The sequence below is a fragment of the Giraffa tippelskirchi genome, chromosome 5 (genome assembly GCF_054371585.1).
Source record: "Giraffa tippelskirchi isolate mGirTip1 chromosome 5, T2T-mGirTip1v1.2.pri, whole genome shotgun sequence".
Lineage (NCBI taxonomy): Eukaryota > Metazoa > Chordata > Mammalia > Artiodactyla > Giraffidae > Giraffa > Giraffa tippelskirchi.
In genome coordinates this window covers 49,556,960-49,575,379 of record NC_137279.1, presented here as the reverse complement: position 1 = coordinate 49,575,379, position 18,420 = coordinate 49,556,960, and the positions used below count along the sequence as shown (strand labels likewise).

General features: G+C 41.7%; 2 protein-coding genes across 11 annotated transcripts in view; one reads left to right on the top strand and one right to left on the bottom strand.

Moving 5' to 3' along the window:
• The first annotated feature begins 2,907 nt into the window (after positions 1 to 2,907).
• MIXL1 (Mix paired-like homeobox) lies at positions 2,908 to 8,559 on the top strand. Of its 2 annotated transcripts, none has more exons than XM_081491481.1 (2): positions 2,908 to 6,179; positions 7,332 to 8,559. In XM_081491481.1, the coding sequence occupies exons 1-2, from the start codon at positions 5,772 to 5,774 to the stop codon at positions 7,635 to 7,637; spliced, it is 714 nt and encodes a 237-aa protein (XP_081347607.1). In that variant the 5' UTR covers positions 2,908 to 5,771; the 3' UTR covers positions 7,638 to 8,559. The 2 variants fall into 2 exon arrangements, with proteins under 2 accessions (XP_081347607.1, XP_081347606.1); XM_081491480.1 differs by having other exon boundaries at positions 7,308 to 8,559.
• Positions 8,560 to 10,984: 2,425 nt separating this feature from the next.
• Positions 10,985 to 18,420, bottom strand: part of LIN9 (lin-9 DREAM MuvB core complex component) — an 87,894-nt gene continuing 80,458 nt past the window's right edge. For 4 of the 9 annotated variants that reach the window (XM_081491479.1, XM_081491472.1, XM_081491476.1 and 1 more), the window contains 3 exons: positions 13,885 to 14,064; positions 13,619 to 13,716; positions 11,647 to 13,126 (listed from right to left, as the gene is read on the bottom strand). In XM_081491479.1, the coding sequence (XP_081347605.1) occupies positions 13,021 to 13,126; positions 13,619 to 13,716; positions 13,885 to 14,064 (384 nt within the window). In that variant the 3' untranslated portion in view covers positions 11,647 to 13,020. Of the gene's footprint in view, positions 11,207 to 11,646; positions 13,127 to 13,618; positions 13,717 to 13,884; positions 14,065 to 18,420 lie in introns of those variants that run through there. The other 5 variants (XR_014054027.1, XR_014054028.1, XM_081491474.1 and 2 more) reach the window with 3 other exon arrangements.

The window sequence follows — 18,420 nt, the reverse complement described above, 5'->3', positions numbered from 1 at the left end:
AATCCCTGGTTGGGAAACTGCTTCAAGGCACGACCAAAAAAAAAAAAAAATTATCATGGATCTAGAGATTATCATACTAAGTGAAGTAAGTCAGAGAAAAACAAATATCATATGATACTGGTTACAGGTGGAATCTAAACAAATTATACAAATGAACTTATTTACAAAACAGAAATAGACCCAGAGACATAGAAAACAAACCTACGGTTACCACAGGGGAAAGAGGGGGGAGGGATACATTAGAAGTCTGAGATTAACATGTACACATTAATATACATAAAATAGTTAACCAACAAGGTCCTGGTGTATAACACAGGGAACTATATTCAATATTTTGTAATAGCCTATAAGGGAAAAGAACCTGGAAAAGCATATATATATATTTACATATGTAACTAAATTTAAACATACAAAACTGAATCACTTTGCTGTACACTTGAAACTAACACAATATAAATCAACTATACATCAATAACGGAGAAGGCAATGGCACCCCACTCCAGTACTCTTGCCTGGAAAATCCCATGGACAGAAGAGCCTGGTAGGCTACAGTCCATGGGGTTGCGAAGAGTCGGACATGACTGAGCGACTTCACTTTCACTTTTCCCTTTCATGCATTGGAGAAGGAAATGGCAACCCACTCCAGTGTTCTTGCCTGGAGAATCCCAGGGACGGGAGAGCCTGGTGGGCTGCCATCTATGGGGCTGCACAGAGTCAGACACGACTGAAGCGACTTAGCAGCAGCAGCATACATCAATAAAAAATATCAACTATATTTCAATTAAAAATAAATAGAATCAAAACAAAGGGGAGCACAGACATACAGATTGTGGACAAATGTGGAAATTTTCAAAACCTAAGTTACAAAACCTAGCACTTACCAAATAAAAAACTTTATATGAAAAAAAAGATCAAAGAAGGGTGATTTTTGGATGATATAGAGCTTAAATACAACAGCCGCTAGCCACGTGTGTCTACTTGATTTTAAATCAATTGAATGGAAATAAAATTAAAAATCCAGTTCCTCGGTGGCACCAGCCCTATTTAAAGTGCTCAGTAGGTATGTTGTAGAAAGAAACGTCAGACAAATGTGGGTGTGAGGACAAAATACTCTGCTAGTTGTTTCAGTTTTTCTTTACAAGTGTGTAGACATAAACTTGGAAAATTTATGGTTTCCTTTCTCTGAGGTTGACATGTTCTTTTAACTTTATTTCTCAGCTATGGGAATCAGGATCCTGAAAGACATCCAGAAGAGCCTTTCCTGCTCAGAGGCTTTTGGGTAAAAATCCTTGAAAGACGAAAAGGAATCATCCTTTCAAAAAGCTCAACAGGCTAGGTTCCAAATCTGTTTTGTGTTTGTTATTTGAATTTATATGACGCTGACTCAACAACAACAAAAAAGCTTCTTAACATTTTATCACTTTCCTGGCACATTGATAGCTTTGCGGGGGTGGGGGTGGGAGTTGTCTTTCGATCTCTTGTAACCACTGGTTCTGAAATAAACTTCAGAAACCTGAAGAGGCCTGGGCAGCCGAGGAGATGAAATCAAAGCGAGGCCAGGATCAAAGGGGCCAACAGCTCTGGGATCTCAAGGTGAAAGCAGAGCCATCGACTCCCCTGGGCTGCCTTTTCCTGGCTCTCTCTTTAATAAACAGCCGGGGCTCCAGGGCCAGGTTTGAGGGCAGCCCAGAGGGGAAGAGAGTACTTAGCACTTGGAGAGGAAAGGCAGGCCTCTGTGAAGTTTGGGGGAGTCGGTGACAGGAACCGTGGTGGGAAACGTGGAGCAAGCAGAACGGGACGGTGACCCCGAATGGCTCCATCCTCCCCAGCCCCGGCGGCCTCAGAGCCAGTGTGGCTCTGGAGAATAATGTTTTCTCTCCACACTGCTTTTCTATTGCATTTTCACTTGTATTTTACCAGACTTCCCTCTTAATACAGGAAATAGCCTTGAAAATTGTCTGCTATTTCATCTTGCCCTTCCCTGTGTCTATTTCAATAGGCGTTCCTGACAAGCCGAATAAAATAATGGCCCCAAATTCTCAGCACATCAAGTGGTGAGCAGAGCCCAGGTATTGGCGAGGGGGAATCAGGCCCCTGATCTCAGTGAGCCTCCTCTTCAGCTAACCCTGAACTTGTCTGCTATTCTGAAACTGGTAAACTGACTTCCTTTGATAGAAACAAGTACTTTACAGAGCTTATTTAAAATGTACTTAAATTTCACAGATAATCTGCTTTGGGAAAATCACTTGCAATAGTTGTTTTTTAAGATATTGCCAAGGATCGAGCTCTTTCCACTTTGCATTTGGAGAACAGGTATAGGAGAAAGAACGAATATTCACTGTGTGCTTGCAGCATGGTAAGGAATCTAAAACTGAGTAAGGAATCTAAAACTTGGATTTAGTGAAAACCACTCATGATTTTGAGACTTTTCTGGTGGCTCAGATGATAAAGAACCTGCCTGCAATGTGGGAGACCTGGGTTCGATCCCTGGGTTGGGAAGATCCTCTGGTGAAGGAGAAGGGAATGGCTATCCAATCTATATTCTGGCCTGCAGAATTCCATGGACAGAGGAGTCTGGTGGGGTGCAGTCCACAGGATTGCAAGGAGTTGGACACAACTGAGCGACTTTCACTCACTTATGATTTTATAGGTGTTTGTCAAACAAAGGAGAAGCAGAAAATAACTTTCAAGTGAATGAACACCTCAGAGCTTTGCAGAGACCCTCTAGACACTTACAGCTTACCGATTTTAGTCAATGAAAATCCAAGAGAACTGGGAAATCCATTCCTACCGCGAAGTAACATCTCTTTCCAGATACATACCCCTGCATTCTTTGCTTCAGTTTTTAAAAGTTAGTTTGCTAAAAAAAATTCGATTTTACCAGTTTTTCCACTAATGTTCTTTTTTCTTTTCTAACGCCCCAACTCAGAATAACATAGCATATTTAGTCATCAAAAAACTAAATTTTAAAAATATACTGATAACAATACAGGCACATGATTAAAGAAATAAAAAAAACAGCACCGAAGGGTATACAATAAAGTCTCCATCTCTAATACTTGATTCCAATTTCCAACCCTGGGTTTGCAGCACCGTCTCCTCAATGAAGTTATTTTGTAGGGATATACAAGCACATGCCATTAAAACTTCATTTTAGGGCAAAAGCAGGAGAGAAGGAGAAAGGCTGAAATCTTATTTCAACATCGAGGATTCTAATTCCACAGACTCTCGTAGACTCTTAGGAAAAGTCATAAGAAGATAATGCTTGTTTAGTCAGTTTGGAGGATTATCAAGCCACAAATTGAACACTGCAATTTTCTACCACTAGTTTAAAAGACAGAGAGAAGACTGTCTTATAGGTTTAGATTCCTTCATCAGATTGTCACCAGGCACTCCATTTGTCCCTGCAGGTCCATTTTCCAGGCCCACTGTAAAACAGGCAGGCTTGCGGGTAGGGGGAGGGCCCCTCACAGGTGAGCAGACAGCAGCAGAGGAATGAGGCCTGGGCACCGGACTAGGGGGGATTTTCACATAAGCTAGAGAATTCCGATGACTCGACCTCTGCGGAGAGTTTCTGGATTGCTGGGATATCTGGCTGTTAGACCTCAGCTGGCAGCCCGCAGCCAGCAGCCAAGCCAAGGTCTGCTTTCCTTGCGTGGCTGGCCTAACAGTGCCAGAGTGAAGCAATAGCAGCAGTGGATCTGGCTCCATCACCTCTATCGCCTGTGCCTGGGAACCCAGAGGGCCCAACGTGCCTGGAAGAGAACAACCCTGAAATGGGAGAGGGCCAGGGGCTTCACCCCCCTCTGAGGGCGGCTGGGAAGATCAGCAGGGGGCCCAGGGGTCATGTCTGGAGAACGGCTTAGCATAGTGGCTTTGGAGTCATCTGGGCCTCTAGACTGTGGAGTACTTCTTGATCTGTAAAACTGGGATAGGAATATCGACTTCACAGGTACATATGCAAAGCACAGTCTAGTACAGTGACACTTCATAAATGGTTTTTGAATTAATGAAAGAATGAAGGCAAGAGTAAAATAAAAGGGTCTGACCTCCCATCCCATGCAGCCTATGTCTGAAAACCCCAATGACCGGGCTAAGGAATAAGAAGGAAGGAGGAGAGGGGAAGAGAAAGAGGGGTGCTGTGGGGTCGATGGAGGAGCAAGCAGGTTGTAAGAATGGTCAGACTGCCTGCAAGAGCCTCTGGGACTGTGTCCCAGACCCCATCTTCCACCCCCACACCCACAGGGAGAGAATCAAGCACAGGGCTCCTATTTGCAGCAGCCCCAATAATCCTTTCTGGGGACTTCCCTGGCAGACCAGTGGTTAGGACTCCATGCTTCCATTGCAGGGGTTGAGGGTTCAATCCCTGGTAGAGAAAGTAAAAAGTTGCGCAGGTGCAACCAAAAAGTTAAAAAAAAAAAGAATCCTTTCTGCTTTGACACCTTCAACAGGGTCCACTCAGGATGAAAATATCCAAGCTCTTCCTGAGGTTGTCTCTGAGCATTCTAGAATGGATGGAGACAGGCAGGGGCTGTGGCCTAAAAGATCCTTCTAGCTCAGAGACCCCTTGGAGCCAATGACAGTATGTGGTCCTGGTGAAATCAGGGCTCAGGTTCTGGGAGCAAGAAGAGCCGGGTCTCTGTGCTCCTCTTCTGAAGACTGCACTGTGGTGGAGCTGCTTCCATTCTGTACCATGAGTTTCGATAAATCAGTTCAGCGGCATCCACTTCTACAGACCTCCACTGAGATTCTAGCATGGTGCCTTATACATACATAGCAGTAGACATACAAAGCAGACACTCGACAGACTTGATCAAGAGAAGTGGTTCCTGCTCCCTAAGCCTTTACAATCTAGGAGGGAAGGCAGGTACAGGAACAGTAACCACAGTCAAATAATAAAATAGGAATCTTAAATGAGGCCCAGAGGGCAGAGGCAAGAGGGAGAGGAAACTTCGGGGTGCCCCTTTCTCTTCTCCCTTCCAGCTAAGAGGAGCCTTGAGCATTGCAGGGTATCTCCAGAGAGGCCAGATCAGGAGTCAATAACTGAATCTAGAAAGGCACATTCCTAACTCTAATGTGTCTAGGGTACCCTTAGTCCTAGGCCCACTGGGACATTTCAGACAAAAGGTCTCCTCCCCTCCAAGGTGAGTTCACTGCCTCTCTTTGAGGTCCCTTTATCTGCACCCCCTCCTTCTGATTCAGGATTTGTTAAGGAGGTCTGAGGAGGACAGGGGCTGGGCTGTTTGACCAACCTGGTGCTGGGTCTAGCACATAGCAGGGGGCGTAAATAAATACCTTTGATGACTATAGACAGGGCAGCGGGCAAGGCTCTCTGCCTGGCCATGGGAGAGATAGGCGACTGGCCCCTCGCTGCCCTGCGTGGGGGCCTGGCCCTCGGAGAGGGCGGTTCTGCCCCACTCTGCCCACGCACTCAGGCGCCTAAAGCCCTGCTCTCCGGGGCAGACCTGCTCTGGGGGATGTTGATTGCGGTGGCGGCAGTGGGGCTGGCCGGACAGATGGACGGGGGAGGGGGCGGAGGGGGCCCAGGCCCAAGTTCACGCCTCCCTCCCTCCATCCCACGGGCAGCGGAAGCGATTATTCCCCACCGGCGTCTGGCGGGGTGGGGGGCGGGCTCGCACCCCAAAGAGACACGGGCCTCCCCGCGTCCACCGCTTTGATCGCACCGCCACCCCGGGCTCCCGCCCTCGTCCCCGGGGCCAGTATAACTAAAGGCCGTGCCCCTCCCGGCGGTGCACTGGAGTCGGGCAGCGATGGCCGCAGCGGAGTCCAGCCAGCTCCAGTTCGAGGAGATCGCCGCGCCCCCCGCCTACCTGCCCGCCCACCCCGGCGGGGCGTTCCTGCCGCCCGCGAACCCCGCCTCTGGCCTGCTCCTCGCGCGCCCCTCGGGCTCCGGTCCGGAGCTCGGGGCCCCGGTAGCCTTCGCCGGCTTTCTCGGGAGGGGTCCCGGGCCCGCCGCACCGCCCCCCGCCGGTCTGGGCCCGCCTGCGCCCCCTAAAGGCGCGGCCGTCTCGTCGGCGTCGCAGCGCCGCAAGCGCACGTCGTTCAGGCCCGAGCAGCTGCAGCTGCTGGAGCTCGTCTTCCGCCGAACCATGTACCCCGACATCCACCTGCGTGAGCGCCTGGCCGCGCTCACCTTGCTCCCCGAGTCCAGGATCCAGGTGAGCGGCCCGCGGCGGGCTGGCGAGTTCGCCGGTGCCACCTACTTGACGTTGGGCAAGTTATTTCCCTTGAGCCTCAGTGTCCTAGGCTTTAAAATCGGTGTCTGTTGCCTACTGTGATCGTGAGGCTTGAAGGAAATAATTCAGGCTCACACTCAATGACTTCTGTCTCTCATTGCTGATTATAAGGGCTCCTCCCGGGAGGCTAGCTGGTCTCTTGAAATGATCAGAAAATAAATCCTCAGCAGGAAGATAATAGGGAGTATTTTCACACTTTTTTCCTTATCCAGGAAGAGGGGGCAGATGAGGTGCAGTTGGTGTTTCCCCCTGCTGGCTCACCAAGTTGCCCCCCGGGCCTCTAGGCCACTTACTTGGCAGGTGTTGGATTTGGAATGTGGGTTGTAAAGGATGTGTCTTGGGGGTAAAGCCTGAAACATATGGAGTTTCTTGTCACGGTTTGAAAAGTTTAGTGCAAGGTGTGTTTATTGCCTAAAGTAATTTAGATCAGAACCCTAGAGCTTGGTGGTCATAAGAAGCCTGCTTTTTTTGCCTGGTCTGTAGCACCGTGGTCTGTACCTAAGAGCAGTTCTAAGTAGGAGCCCTGATTTTCACACTGGGAGAGAGTGGACTTGTTTTGCTTCATCTTTGGTGGAATGCATCTGTCCGTTTCAACAGCTGGCACAGAAGCTTCCTAAGCAGGACAAGTCCTCTGGTATTTGTGGGGAACTGGCAAAAATTTTATTCACCCAAGTGAATAAAGTCCACTGAGAAAAATGCCTCCTTAAATAATTTGACAAGGGAGTACACTTTTGAAAATTGATTCTCCAGATTCTTTTAAGGCACAGTGGCATTTTTTTCCCCTAAAATTCCAAGTGCTGCTGTTGCTGTGGCCTCATTTTTTCATTGCAAATGTCCCTATATAAAGTAATAAAGATGTCCCTATATAAAGAACTAGGTATTACTGCAGTTTTGCACCTGGGAATGATGAGGTCGAGAAAGCCAGGTGCTCTGATTTTGTGAAGTGTTTTGTGAAAACCATAAGGTTCCACAGCAGGGAGCCAGGGCATGTTAACTGGAACTTACAATGAACTATGAAGGTAAAAGTAGCATGAGGACTCCAATCAAAAGCAGTTTCTCTCTTCCCTCTTCCAGGTGTGGTTCCAGAACAGGCGCGCCAAGTCACGTCGTCAGAGTGGGAAACCCTTTCAATCCTCAGCCAGGCCGGAGCTGTTCCTCCACCACTCTGCTTGTGAAACTGAAGCAAAATATCTGAAGCCCCAGCCGCCTCTGGACGTAGATGTGAACTGCCTGCCCGATCCCAACAAGGTTGGAGGAGGCATCTCTGACCCTAACTCCCAGGGTCAGAATTTTGAAACCTGTTCTTCTCTCTCTGAAGACATTGTTTCAAAGCTGGACTCATGGGAGGAACACATCTTTTCTGCCTTTGGTAACTCTTGAGTCTGAGAGGATTCAGGGTGAGCTGAGAGGAACCATGACTGACAGGGGGACGCACATCGGAATACCGTCCTTTCTGGCTTCCATGTTAAGGACTCATCCATGTTAAGCTTGATAATGGTCTTGAGTCATCTCTCACCTGTGAAGCCTCCTCCCCTGTTGCCCATGGCCTGTTCTTTCTTCATAGTACACACCACCTAGGAGTTCTGGCATTTATTTTTACCAACACATCTCCAAATATGCATATTCATTTTGGTCCCCTTATCTGTTCTTTCTTACCAGCCCTGTTGTAATTTTTTCGAATTAGTTTCTTAGAACTCATTATTTTCACAAGAACTCCTCAGTTTGACTCAATTTCCCCTTGTGCTTGACAGCTGCTGTCTTCATATGGCTCCTCCAAAGGCTAATAACCTTAAACTTATGTTAACCCAGCTCCTTCAACCCTCCTCCTATCGTCAAGATTTACTCCTTTTAAAATCGGGCCTCACATATTTACGCTCCTTCATAGTTCCAGTGATTCTGCATCCAGATTATTTGAGACCCCTGCCTCTATTTTCTCAGCTTTTAAAAAACTACTCTCTTAAAACCTGTAGTAGCTTTCAGTTGCTGTCAAATTATAAAGAGCTTTTGGTTACCCTTCTAGGTAACTGACATTGATAGCCTATAGGACAGTTACACACATCTTCTTAATTTCACCCATCCACAATATATGTCTCTGTCTCAAAGCCATTTCTTTCAGTTTTGGAAGCAAATGCATAACCTCTCTCTTTCAAAACATTCTAGACCTCCCTCTTGCTGAAGGCTATAACTTCCTCTCATCCTGATTTTGTACCTGTTACTTCAGTCACTGCAGCATTACCCTTAGCACTTGTTAATTGTACTTCTGTGCAACTTTAGTTTATTATTATTAAATGTTTCCCACAAACGTTTCATTGTTAATTCTATTTAAATGAGTTCTGTTCTTTAGACAGCTCTTAGTACAGCACTTCACTCCATAACTGCTCAGCACATATTTTGTGGCCATGAAAAACATTTCTACAAGAAGTTTCTGCAAATGTAGTTCCTAAAGCCAGTCATTGTTATATCTGGAGGCCACTGTACTAAGTTTAACTTGGTTAAAAGTCTGTCCAGCTTGTTCAAAGTTTGGTAACATGAATCTTTTGGTTCCAGGAGATTCCTTCTTCCCAATTTATATGATAAGGATGTATGCAAATTATTGTTTTCAAGTTTTTCTGAGATAAATTATTGTCTTGTTATTTTGAGGGTTTTTAAGCTTCTAAAGGCAAAAGGAAACTCTGTATATGAGGTAATCACAGGTGAGGTTTTTTTGTAAATTGTGCTTTGGAGGCAGTGCATGAGAAACCAGGGTTGGGGGCCAGGACTCAGGTGTTTCTTTTTTTTTAATGGAATTTTTTTAAATTTGAATATGCCTTGGCATGGGGCTTCCCAGGTGGCAGTGCAGGAGACAAGAGACGTGGGTTAGATTCCTGGGTTGGGAAGATTCCTTGGAGGAGGGCATGGCAACCCACTCCAGTATTCTTGCCTGGAGAATCCCCATGGACAGAGGAGCCTGGTGGGCTTAAGAGTCCATAGGGTTGCAAAGAGTCAGACACAACTGAAGTGACTCAGCACACATGCCTTGGCATGGCTTATGGGATATTAGTTCCCAAATCAGGGATCAAACCTGGGACCTTGGCAGTGAAAGCGAGGGCCCACCAGGAAATTCCCCAGGACTGGACTACCAGGGAATTCCACAGGACTCATGTCTTCATGATTACTAGAAGACTGTGAACTACACTGAAAACTTCAGCGATTGTACATGCCCGTTACCCTGATTTTCATAGAGGTGTTGAGTGGCCTGTAGTTTTCAGAGTAGCAAATCCACTATTACAAGCAACCAGGATATAGTTCAGGCTTTAGTAGCAGATGACTTCTGAACCCTTGACAACTGTCTGAAACCAAAAATGGGATGATCAACATTAGGTCTTATTTTCAGTGCTTGCTTTGTATTATACATCATGCTTGGGGCCTACTATGGGGTTGGCCAGGAGGTCTCACAATCACAGCTTCCTTCACATTTAGACTTGTGACAAGGCCAAATGAGATAATATAAATACATTCACAACTGAGAGGCATATCATTTAAACTTAACAGTCCATTAAGGATCACATTTAAAGCATATCTTGTAATTAGCTTATTAATTTTATTATTGCATTTACATTATGTTCTCTTTTCTCCAGTGAACAGTTAAAAAATCTATAAATATTTAAGTACTCTAACAATTTTTAATATAGGATCCTCAAAGAGTGGTCTGTACTGCTCTGAAACTCTTAAGAGACCCTAATTGTTGAAGTATTACAGGCATTATAGATTTAATCCTTACAACTGCCATATAAGTTAGGGACTGTTATTATTTTAAAGATTACAAAATTTAGGTAGTGGTTGACAGTCACATAGCTAATAAATGATGCCCAGGACTCATATCTAGGACTCAGTCCACCATTTATTCACCACCATATAATGCCTGTTATATTGGCCTGACCTTTTAGTTAGGACTAATGATAATGTGATAGGTTTAAAGGCAACTCCTTAATCAGTATTTGTACATTCAAGTGAGTATGTCTCATCTTTCAAAGCAATCATCATGAAGGACCCTACTTTTACTCCAGGGACACAAATGTTGCTTAGAACTCCTTTGAAACTCTTACTGTTCATTTATTCCACAAATATTTGGTGCCTATGAAAGGCACTTTAGCAGGGCCTGGAAATAAAATGGTGAGCAAAACCAGCAACAGTGCCCCACCTAATGGACCCAAGAGGCCAGGATGGAGTCAGAAGAGATACAAAATTGCAAATGTGACCAAGTGCTGGATGGAGGAGGCATGTGAGGGCCTGGAGAGGACAGTTGTGGTCAAAGATTATCTTCCTTTCTGAAGATACCTTCAGACAGTGATGCTGAAGGTAAAATCTGCAGGATCATCAGGAGTTACCAAAGTAAAGGGAGAGGGAACATAGAGGGCACTGAGTGTGCAAACACCCTGGAGACTTAAGGAGCAGGATGGAGAAACGGTAGGGGAGGCCAGATCACGCACGGCTGTGTAGGTCTTGTAGAAGAGTTCTGAATTTGTCCTGAGAGACATAAGACTTTAGTTGGGGATAACCTGACCATTTCTTCATTTTAAAAGCATCGCTTTGGCTGCTTCTGAGGAGAGCTGAGTGGATGCTGGGAGACAAGTTTGGAACTGACTGCTGTGTTCCAGGATAGGGATGAGGGCATTGGGCTGACAGTATTGGTGATAGTCAAGATGGAGAAAGGGCTTGAATTCGAGGAAAAAAATTTAACAGGCAAGTTTGTAGATTCTCAATGGTAGCAAGTGAATCTGATTTTTGGAACTAATAGAAATTCAGAACCAAATCTACATATAAAGCATGATGTACTTGTTTGCTCGCTCAATCTGGCTTTGATAGTTTTCTTTAGGGCTCCATAAAGGTGTTAAGCAGTTGCAGCATCATTTAAATTAATGCACAGCCAATCCCAAATGACTACTTTGAATTATATAGATTTCTTCTTCCTTAAACAAAAATAAAATTCAAATATATTCTTAGGCACAGTTCTTGTCATCAACACATGATGGCACTGAAAGATATAGATGATCCTTAATTACAAAAGTGCAAAACTAGGTATAATTTAAGTGTGACACGTCAGCCTTAAGAAATGTATAAGAAAAAATGTAAAAAATGCTTGCCTAAGTCTAGGCAGAATATATTAAAAATCAACCTTTCTCTAGGTCTATAGTAAGCCAAGTAACTTACATGCTCACAGTGTTTTCCATAGTGATTCCTTAGCCATGGGAAAAAAAATCCTAATGGTATTTTAATTCAAAATGACTTAGTAATAAATTTGTACTGTTCCTCCTAAAAATATAGTTTAGTGGAAAAGATAATTTTAAAAAACATTTTAAATAGAAGAAATATTTATCAACTTGTATTAATTAAATGAAAATGAAGATCATTAATTTTCATAGATCAATTTATTTAGAATTACAAATATTAAGAATAAAAGATTTATGCATTTCTTAATTAAACATAACAGTTTAGCTAAATATAAACTCTGCACTAAAGTTCTGCAGTGGCACAATACCAACAAAGAATATGGAAGCATTTTTAAACTATACAAAAATTTCAAATGGAAAATAATCTTGTTTCAGTTTTATTATACATTAACATATAAAAAGTCTCATTTTATGAGACGTCTAAAAGAATCAAAGCCACTTCTACAGCTATATCTTAAACTCCAAATCTGAAAACAATTTATTATATTTTGACTTTATAATATTCTATATTAAAACAGAAAATTCCAAATACACACTTTTTACAAGATTAACCTCTTAGGCAGGGTTTTCCTTAAAAAACCGAAAACCAAAAAAGCCCACAACCAAATACAAACCTTTTTTCTCCATTTTCTAGCACTTGCTATTATATTTGTTTTCCTTATAAAATTTTTTTACTTTAAAAATTGTGTAACTGTTGGATTTTAACCAGTAATCTGGTTCAAAAATTGTGCAAATAAACAAAAAAATATGAAAATAGTGTGTTATCAGTCTTTTGAAAGTAAATCCCATAACAATAGCACTTTTTGCCCTGAATTGATGGGAAAAGACATGCCAAATCCATTTGCTGAAATTTAGCATCTTGCAGTAAAGTTTCTTTCCTGCTCCTTCATTTTCTTTCAACAGACAAACAACAAAGGTTTCTTTTATAAATTATGATAAATTAAAATATTTATTATTATAAAATGATCTATAGAACCATGTCACATTGCAAGTATATAGCATATATACTTGTAAAGTCCGTATTTCCCACCTATATTCCAGTGGCTTCCTAAAAATGAGGACTTCCCGTACCTCATGATGTTATCTTTTGAAGACTGAAGTGGTGACCAACTAAATGAACTGGAGTTGTAATTTTCTAGATGGAATTTCCACATTGCCATGCATAATGCACAAAAGACCATGTTTCTTCATGTTCTCCACTGCAGTAGTTGTCTGCCTGGGTTGAGTTGAATTCATGCACATTAAAAAATGGTCAACATATTCTTCCATGAAATTATATTATGTTCAGACATTTTCAGTTTAAAAATACTTGCTAATAAACATATATAATATAAGCAGTGCTACTGCAGCTGAGTAATAAAAGAACAATAAATATAATGCTGGTCAGCAATGCTGGTTTAAGAAGCAGTAGAGTATATTAAAATGCCTTATTTGGAGATTTAAATTTCCCTTGTTTTCCAGCAATTAGGTTATTTGGTGTTGGAAGCCTATATAAAGGAAGAGAACTTCACAAAAACAATGTCCTATGCAGTTGGGATAATTAAATCTTCTATTCAGTCTCTGTTGGTGTTATTTGCTGCAAAGGCATGTAAGTTTCCCATCTGGCTCAGGCCGCTCTGAATATGTGCAACATGAATTTCTACATTATTCTGAAAGCAACTAAAGAAAGAAGAAACATGGTTAACTACTTTGTCTCACAAAATTAAGAAAAACAGTTTTTTTAAAAAAGAAAAAGCTGAATTTCAGTTAGGAAATAGCTAAGATAACAACCCCACATAAGTAATATATCTTCCCTTTACATTAGCCATAATTCTATTTCAGTACTAACTGAAAAGGTAAGCTTGAAAGAAGCAAAGAAACCATGGGAGTACGGGAAAGAGAGGATGAACAAATCTCTCTTTGGGGAAGACTTACTTCAAAGTTAAACCTCTATGCCAAACCCAAACCTAAATATTATATGTCTTTCGATTCCTATATATAAAAAAATCCATCTGAAAATTCTGTCAATAGATTGTATGTAACATGAAAGCTCATTTACAATTTACTTAAAGGATAAAAATCATGACTAGTTCATAAATATGTACAATTCTTAAAGCTTATACTGGAAATCACTATGAATTTCATATAAAAACAGTACATCTAATGAATTACCTGATATTAGAAGCATCTATTGTACTCTTGATATCATTTAGTGAATCTGTAAGTGATTTAAATTCAAAGGAATTCAGGTCTCCTCCTTCTGCTAGACACTAAAGAAAAAAAAAAATTTCAAAATTTAATTGTACTTCAAATACAGACAAAAACTCTGCTCTAATATACAGTTTAATTTTTTAGGACCAAATCAGCACAGTTTGTTTAGGTGTCAAAATGAAGAAAGTATTCTTAATATTTTCTCCAAAAGGTTCTCCGAAATTTACCTTAATTTGTAATAAAATAGCTGTAAGCCTGGAGATTAAGTCTGTCAGATTTTCATTTTCAACACAGGGCTGTCCTGTTGCGGAATTTGCATGCCGAACTATTTCCTGTGCTTCTTCCTCACACCTTCGTCTCATGTCTGTCGGCTGATCTGCAGGCTGGAGCCCTTGGTCTGGAGCAAGCTGAATACAGATGATTAAAACATAAGATATACATTCATAAGGCCATGATAATTTCTGTGTGTGTGTGCCCTGTTTTCAGGTTAGGATTTTTATAAAAGTAGCATTTGTATAACAAAAACAATTTCACTCTTACCTTAGAAATTTTTTCTCCTCTAACAGGATTTATTTTTTGATTTGTTTTATATTTTGGGTACCTTTTAATTTTGAAATACTTCTAAAAAAAGAACAGAACAAAAATTTCTTGATAACCTTTTACCCAGATTCACTAACTGCTTATGGTTTACTGTGTCTGACTTAACATTTGACCTTTCTCTGTCTGTATATAATTTTTTTTCTCTTAACTATTTGAGAATAAGTTGCAAACACTGTGCCTCTTTACTCCTAAATACTTAATTAACTACAGAGCAATGATCTGATCACAATCAGAAAGTTTAGCACAGACATAATACCATTTTGTAACAGTCTATATTCAGATTTCATCAACTGTCCCAATACCTAGCTATTTTTCACCCCGAATACATCTGGTTGTCCTGTCTCTCTAGACTCCTTTACTCTGGAACAGTTCCTCCGTTTTTCATAACCTTGATAGCTTTGAAGAGTATCAGCTAATTATTTTGCATAATATCCCTCAATGTGGGTTTGTCTGTTTCCTCTTGATTAAGGTAATAGGTCTTTGGCGGGAACACCACAAAAATGATGTTTTTGTTCTCAGTTCTTTGTGACTAGGAGGCATATGATGTTTATCTGTCCCACTACTGCTTATGTTATCTTCAATCACTCGGTTAAGGAAGCTATGTGCCTCCATTAGCACAGAAAGCTTCCTTGATCGTTTTTATAGCAGCACACTGCTCCACTGTGGGATGCGCCACAAGTTATTCAGCCAGTTCCCTATGTATGGGCATTTAGGTTACTTCTAATATTTTGTGGCTGTCAGTAACACTGCAATGAATAATCTTGTCTTCTAACACTTAACATTTTTTTAAACTGAAGTATACATAAATATATAATACTCCAAGGGTAGCCACCATCCTGACTTTTATATATATATTATAACACAGTACAGAGCTATATATTATTTATTATATACATTAGTTTTTGCTGGCTTTTGAGCTTTCAGTTCAGTTCAGTCGCTCAGTCGTGTCTGACTCTTTGCGACCCCATGAATCGCAGCACGCCAGGCCTCCCTGTCCATCACCAACTCCCGGAGTCTACCCAGACCCATGTCCATCGAGTCGGTGATGCCATCCAACCATCTCATCCTCTGTCGTCCCCTTCTCCTCCTGCCCCCAATCCTTCCCAGCATCAGGGTCTTTTCCAATGATTCAACTCTTCACATGAGGTGGCCAAAGTATTGGAGTTTCAGCTTCAACCTCAGTCCTTCCAATGAACACCCAGGACTGATCTCCTTTAGGTTGGACTGGTTGGATCTCCTTGCAGTCCAAGGGACTCTCAAGAGTCTTCTCCAACACCACAGTTCAAAAGCATCAATTCTTCTGCGCTCAGCTTTCTTCACCGTCCAACTCTCACATCCATACATGACCACTGGAAAAACCATAGCCTTGACTAGACGGACCTTTGTTGGCAAAGTAATATCTTTGCCTTTAAATATGCTATCTAGGTTGGTCATAACCTTCCTTCCAAGGAGTAAGCGTCTTTTAATTTCATGGCTGCAATCACCATCAGCAGTGATTTTGGAGCCCAAAAAAATAAAGTCTGACACTGTTTCCACTGTTTCCCCATCTATTTCCCATGAAGTGATGGGACCAGATGCCATGATCTTAGTTTTCTGAACGTTGAGCTCTAAGCCAACTTTTTCACTCTCCTCTTTCACTTTCATCAAGAGGCTCTTTAGTTCTTCTTCACTTTCTGCCATAAGGGTGGTGTCATCTGCATATCTGAGGTTATTGATATTTTTCCCGGCAATCTTGATTCTAGCTTGTGTTTCTTCCAGCCCAGCGTTTCTCGTGATGTACTCTGCATATAAGTTAAATAAGCAGGGTGACAATATACAGCCTTGACGTACTCCTTTTCCTATTTGGAACCAGTCTGTTGTTCCATGTCCAGTTCTAACTGTTGCTTCCTGACCTGCATACAGGTTTCTCAAGAGGCAGGTCAGATGGTCTGGTATTCCCATCTCTTCCAGAATTTTCCACAGTTTATTGTGATCCACACAATCAAAGGCTTTGGCATAGTCAATAAAGCAGAAATAGATGTTTTTCTGGAACTCTTGCTTTTTTGATGATCCAGTGGTTGTTGGCAATTTGATCTCTGGTTCCTCTGCCTTTTCTAAAACCAGCTTGAACATCTGGAAGTTCACATTTCACGTACTGTTGAAGCCTGGCTTGGAGAATTTTGAGCATTACCTTACTAGCCTGTGAGATGAGTGCAATTGTGCGGTAGTTTGAGCATTGTTTGGCATTGCCTTTCTTTGGGATTGGAATGAAAACTGACCTTTTCCAGTCCTGTGGCCACTGCTGAGTTTTCCAGATTTGCTGGCATATAGAGTGCAGCACTTTCACAGCATCATCTTTGAGGATTTGAAATAGCTCAACGGGAATTCCATCACCTCCACTAGCTTTGTTCGTAGTGATGCTTTCTAAGGCCCACTTGACTTCCCATTCCAGGATGTCTGGCTCTAGGTGAGTGATCACACCATCATGATTATCTGGATCGTGAAGATCTGCATGTTTTTTTTTGTACAGTTCTTCTGTGTATTCTTGCCACCTCTTCTTAATATCTTATGCTTCTGTTAGGTCCATACCGTTTCTGTCCTTTATCGAGCCCATCTTTGCATGAAATGTTCCTTTGGTATCTCTAATTTTCTTGAAGAGATCTCTAGTCTTTCCCATCTGTTGTTTTCCTCTATTTCTTTGCACTGATCGCTGAGGAAGGCTTTCTTATCTCTCCTTGCTATTCTTTGGAACTCTGCATTCAGATGGGAATATCTTTCCTTTTCTCTTTCGCTTTTCGCTTCATTGTATATTATATGATAATTTACTGATTCATTTTAGTATTGATGGGTATTTGGGTAATTTCTAATTTTTGGCTATAATGAACAGTGATACTATGTATGTTCTAGTGTCTCTCTTTTGGTAAATACATGTTTATGTATCTTTGATATATACACAGAAGTGGAATTGCCTGTTCTCATTTTAAAATCAATATTGTACTTCCATAAGAGCTTTGTGAAAATTAAATTAAATTTACTGCATTAGGAAATGAGTCTATCACACATGGCCTTGTGTATACAATGAGATACAAAAAGACATCCACTTCTGCATGTTTTGTTATATGTCATCTTGGTCTGCTTGGTTTGCACCTCTTGTGGATGGTTGCTAGTCCAGGGGGAGAACTCTATTTGCTAAGACAACACATATTGCTATGTAGGTAAATGACAATTATCAGGAAAATAAAAATAATAATGGATGGCTAAAGGAATGAGTAAAATATACTCAGAATTTAGTTAAAGGTAATCGCAGTTCAATTTCCCTCAGTTCAAGTGGACTGATATCAACACTAATGGCAGATCTTTGGGACTCAATGATGAGGTTAGTTATCATAAAAAGCTGTTTAGCTCACATCACAAACACAGGTGGCTTTAAATAACCCACGCTGTGCTTAGTTGCTAGGTCGTGTCTGACTCTGTGAGGCCATGGACTGTAGACCACCAGGCTCCTCTGTCCATGGGGATTCTCTAGGCAAGAATACTGGAGTGGGTTGCCATGTCCTCCTCCAGGGGGTCTTCCCAACCCAGGGATAGAACCTCTCGCATTGCAGGTGGATTCTTTACCATCTGAGCTACCAGGGAAGTCCTAAACCCAATCTACAACAAAGAGGCACAAACATACAATGGAAAAAAGGTAGTAGTCTCTTCAGTAAATGGTGCTGGGAAAACTGGACAGCTATATGTAAAATAATGAAACAGAACATTCTCTAATATCATATAAAAAATAAACTCAAAATGGATTAAAGACCTAAATGTAAGACCAGATACTAGAACACTCTTTGACATAAATCACAGCAATATTTTTTTGGATCATCTTCTAGAGTAATGAAAACAAGAGCAAGAAAAAACAAATGGTACCTAATTAAACTTAAAAGCCTTTGCACAGCAAAGAAGACCATAAATAAAAAGAAAACCTACAGAATGAGACAACATGGTTGCAAATGATGTGACTGCAAGGGATTTAATTTCTGAAATAAACAAAGAGTTTATACAGCTCAATATCAAAAACACCCAAACAACCCAATCAAAAAATGAGCAAAAGACCAAAAGAGACATTTCTCCAAAGAAGACATTCAGATGGCCAACAGGTATATGAAAAGATGCTCCACATCTCTAGCTATAAGAGAAAT

Bases quoted from the DNA above. Each gene is read 5' to 3' on its own strand.
- MIXL1 (XM_081491480.1), top strand. From the start codon at position 5,772: ATGGCCGCAGCGGAGTCCAGCCAGCTCCAGTTCGAGGAGATCGCCGCG. The intron at 6,180-7,307 runs GTGAGCGGCCCG...TCCAATCAAAAG, and splicing joins TCCCCGAGTCCAGGATCCAG to CAGTTTCTCTCTTCCCTCTT.